The 4,585-nt window shown below is 46.7% G+C and overlaps 1 protein-coding gene across 1 annotated transcript; it reads left to right on the top strand.

Annotated features, from left to right (window-relative positions):
* The first annotated feature begins 1,402 nt into the window (after positions 1 to 1,402).
* Positions 1,403 to 3,793, top strand: LOC116416574. The gene is made up of 4 exons (XM_031925501.1): positions 1,403 to 1,945; positions 2,108 to 2,535; positions 2,610 to 3,084; positions 3,137 to 3,793. Exons 1-4 carry the CDS (start codon positions 1,403 to 1,405, stop codon positions 3,791 to 3,793), a joined length of 2,103 nt encoding a protein of 700 aa, XP_031781361.1.
* The last annotated feature ends 792 nt before the right edge of the window (positions 3,794 to 4,585 follow it).

Here is a 4,585-nt window from a genome sequence, read left to right on the forward strand (position 1 = left end):
TTTAAATATTTATATAAAGGTCCCGATTCCGCTTTAGTAGGTTTTAGAAAAGAGAATAATTTAAATAATGAGTCTGATATTACATCTAATAATTCAAACGAGATCACTAATGTTTTAAATTACGATGAAATAGAACAATATTTAGCTACGCGGTACGTATGTCCGCCCGAAGCAATATGTAACGGTTCAACTTTCCCCAAGATTCGGTTCCAGGATCTGGATTGGGGAAAGGGGCAATAAAAGAGTCTGTTCTTATGTTTTTAAATGTTAACAAAATATATTTCCTTAAGTAGATAATAGTAATTGGGAATCAGTTGTTAAATCCCGTCTGAAACAGAAATCAATTATGAGCTTGGTTAAGAATATTTCGCATTTACAAATGGAATTGTTTAAACTAGCGCTGTTACCAATTTACGAAAATATCTACGCGACTTTGCTATAACAATGAGTCTGTGGTTACGGCTACGGTGCTTCGGTACGGTGACGGTATGGCGGATCGGTGATGGGTTTGAAGGTTAGGATTTCATTCGGTACGGTGGAGTCGTGTGCGCACGGCTACACCGATCCGGGTGACTTGCGTAACAACAATCTCGACCGCCCTGTGTGCGCACTAGGGTGGACCTTAATTATTTTTTTTTTTTTCACTTGGGCCGGGCAAATATAGCTTCTATATACCTCAAGAACCATGCGCATATAGGTTTTGAACCCACAGCATCGATTTTTCACGTGCCTCAAAGCACCCGAAGTTTCTTATGGGATTTACATGTTAAAAAAGGGTCAAAACGTTTATCGTTCTGAAAACCTGTGAAAATTTTGGAATTTTAACTTTGGAAGTATATTTTCCCATGTATTTTGAGCCGCTGAATCGAATGGTGCTATTAGTTTTTGCCGTAATAGTGAAATAAAAAAGTTATAAGCCAAAATCGTTGAAAAACTCAAAAAGTCGCAAAAAAATATGTAAAAATGGACTTTTAAGGATTATAATCAGTTATAAGTTGCAAAGTTTTTTCAAAAACATACATTTTTATGTATTTTGAGCTCATTAAACAAATGGTGCAATTGGCGCATGGTTTTTGAGGTATATAGAAGCTATATTTGCCCGGCCCAAGTGAAAAAAAAAAAATTAAGGTCCACCCTAGTGATTTCGAACATGAGACATCTGGACATATCCACGTTCATGGATGACGCTAGAGCTCTCTTCGCCTCGAAGATCGAGCTCGCGCTCCGTGAACATCATGCTGTAAAAGTGAATACAGTGCTGGCAGCCGAGTACGTGATCATCAAGAATGACAAGGAAACGAAGGACATCAAGTATTTCAACACGAAGAGTGCGTCGATTTATCAGACCACTGACTTGAACGAGTGATTCACCGCAAACGTCCAACAGCCCATTGAACGCGACATGGAAGAATTCCAAGAGCGAGATTCCGGCTGGACCCTGCATTCCATTCTGAACTTGACGGTGAATGTGAACAAGTTGAATCCGATGAGAGGAAGCTCCTACATCGATTTACCATCCCTCATCAAGTCGAAGCACGCATGCATCAACGTTAAAAACAACGACAACCAGTGTTTCAAGTGGGCTGTGCTATCCGCGCTGCATCCAGTACCAGATCATGTAGATAGAGTTTCAAAGTACCAGGAATTCGCGGACGAATTAAACTTTGAGGGTATTGACTTCCCAGTGCCGCCGAAACATATCGTCAAGTTCGAGAAGCAGAACGACGTGTCGGTGAACTTGTACATACTCAAAAAGAGGGGTGAGAAATTTGAAGTGTCTCCGTGCCACGTGACGGTGTCGAAGAAGATCAAACACGTTAATCTTCTCTTCGTGCAAGATTACTACGTGGACGAGGACGAGGACAACGACGACGACGACGAAGATGACGACATCGAGCTATTGCCTAAATTCCACTATGTGTTGATAAAAGACCTGTCGAAGCTAGTGAGTGCGCAGTTGTCGAATCGAACACACAAACAATATATCTGTGAAAGGTGTCTCCATTACTTTCGTAATCAATTAAAACTGCGGGCTCACGAGGTCGACTGCGCACAAGTCAACTAATGCAAAGTGAAACTGCCCACGAAACACGACAACATCCTCAAGTTCAAGAACTTTGGGCACAGAGAGCGAGTGCCTTTCATCGTCTACGCCGACTTCGAGTGTCTGTTGCGACCTATCGACGACGACGAGCGTGCGTACCAGCAGCATGAGCCATTCAGTGTCGGCTACTACCTTAGATGTAGTTTCGACGATTCTCGTTCCGAGTACAAGTGCTACAGGCAGATAGACGAAGGCTTGCAAAGTTCAGCCGAGTTGGTGGTGGTTCTTCAGCAAAGTTCAGTGGTTCGTCAAGAGCCTGCAAGCTTTGACTGTAGAATTGAAAGAGATATACAAGAACCCCAAACCTATGAATGCTCTCACAGATTCGGAGAGAGAGAAGAGTTTGAGAGAGCTAGAGTCTGCCACGTCTGTCGGAAGCTATTCTCAGCTAAGGACACGAAGGTCAAGGATCATTGTCACCTCACGAGAAGGTATGTATACTGAATTATGTCATCACAATTTGATTATTTCTAACCTCACATTGTTCTGTGTATGTGTGTTTCAGGTACAGAGGTCCAGCGCACAATAAGTGCAACATCAACTACAACGACTCGAGAACCATACCCGTGATATTCCACAACCTCAGCGGCTACGACTCTCATCTCTTTATCAAGGAGATAGCAACCTGCTTCAAGGGTCGAGTGTCGCTCATACCACAGACCAAGGAGCGATACATCTCCTTCTCCAAGTTTGTCGAGGGTACGGAATTCAACATCCGATTCATTGACTCTTACCGCTTCATGGCATCCAGTCTGGAGAAGCTCGCCTCCTACCTCGAGAAACTGAGCATTGCAGAGGAGGAGTTCCAGCTGGATTACACAACTGATCAGACGGAGTTGTTGAAGAGGAAGGGGGTGTTCCCCTACGACTACATCAGCTGCTTCGACAAGCTCAAAGAGACTGAGCTACCTACCAAGGAGGAATTCTACAACAAACTGAATGATAGTCACATCTCCGACGACGAATACGAACACGCCAAGGCAAGCCTTCGACATCCAGACTCTTGGAGAATACTCGGACCTGTATCTCAAGACAGACGTGATCCTTCTCGCTGACGTCTTCGAGAACTTCAGGGACAACTGTCTCGAAGCTTACGGCCTCGACCCCGCACACTACTACACCACCCCTGGCCTCACGTGGGACGCTATGCTCAAGTATACGAACATTGAGCTCGAGCTGCCGACTGACGTCGACATACTCCTGTTTGTCGAACGGGGCATAAGAGGTGGTGTGAGTCAATGCTCCAACCGTTACGCCAAGGCCAACAACCGATACATGGGAGAGACCTACAACGAGCCAGACGAGTCCAAGTATCTCGTCTACTACGACATCAACAATCTCTACGGTTGGGCGATGCGGGAGTGTCTGCCATACGGCGGCTTCAAGTGGGTCAACGTCGCCGTCGAGACGTCTGACTTTTTCCAAGTGCCAGACGATCATCCCGTGGGCTACATTCTCGAGGTCGACTTCGAGTACCCTGAGGCACTTCACGACGCCCACAAGGACCTGCCCCTGTGTCCCGAGCGTATGCCAGCTCCAGGCACCCGACAAGAGAAGCTGATGACGACTCTCCACGACAAGGAGAGATACGTCATCCACTATCGTAGTCTCAAACAGGCTCTCAAGCATGGGCTGCGACTGAAGAAGATCCACAGAATCTTGAAGTTCGACCAGAGGGCGTGGCTGTGATCGTACATCGATTTGAACAGCGAGAAGAGGAAGCAGGCTAAGAATGACTTCGAGAAGCTCCTCTACAAGCTCTTCAACAATGCCATATATGGAAAAACGATGGAGAACGAGCGCAAGCGAATAGACGTGAAGCTCGTCACAAAGTGGGGTGGGCGATACGGTGCAGAAGCACTAGTAGCCAAGCCCAACTTTCACAGCTGCTCCATTTTCGAGGAGAATCTCGTTGCCGTGGAACTTGCACACACAGAGATCACCGTGAGGAAACCCATGTACATCGGTCTCTGTGTGCTCGACTTATCGCTCGTCTACGACTTCCACTACGAGTACATGCGAGACCGAGTGGCTGATCGTTGCAAGCTCCTGTACACTGACACGGACAGCCTCGTGTACGAGGTAACGGATGTAAACATGTACGAGGTCATGAGGCAGGATATCGACCACTTCGATACATCGGACTATCCCGAGACGAATCAGTTCGGCATACCTCGTGCCAATAAGAAACTGGTCGGCCTCATGAAGGACGAGTGTTGCGGCCGTGTCATGACGGAGTTTGTGGGCTTGCGCAGCAAAATGTACAGTGTGAAGATCGAGGGCCAAGATGTCATCAAGAAGGCCAAGGGTGTGAAGGCTGCCGTCGTCCGAACGACCATCATGTTCGACGACTACGTGGAGTGCCTACGCCAGAACACCAGGCAGATACGACAGCAGTGCAACATCCGCTCTCGACTTCACGTTGTACGCAGCGAGAAGGAGAGCAAGATAGCGCTGAGCCCACACGACAACAAGCGCTAC

This window comes from Nasonia vitripennis (assembly GCF_009193385.2).
Source record: "Nasonia vitripennis strain AsymCx chromosome 2 unlocalized genomic scaffold, Nvit_psr_1.1 chr2_random0010, whole genome shotgun sequence".
Classification (NCBI taxonomy): domain Eukaryota; kingdom Metazoa; phylum Arthropoda; class Insecta; order Hymenoptera; family Pteromalidae; genus Nasonia; species Nasonia vitripennis.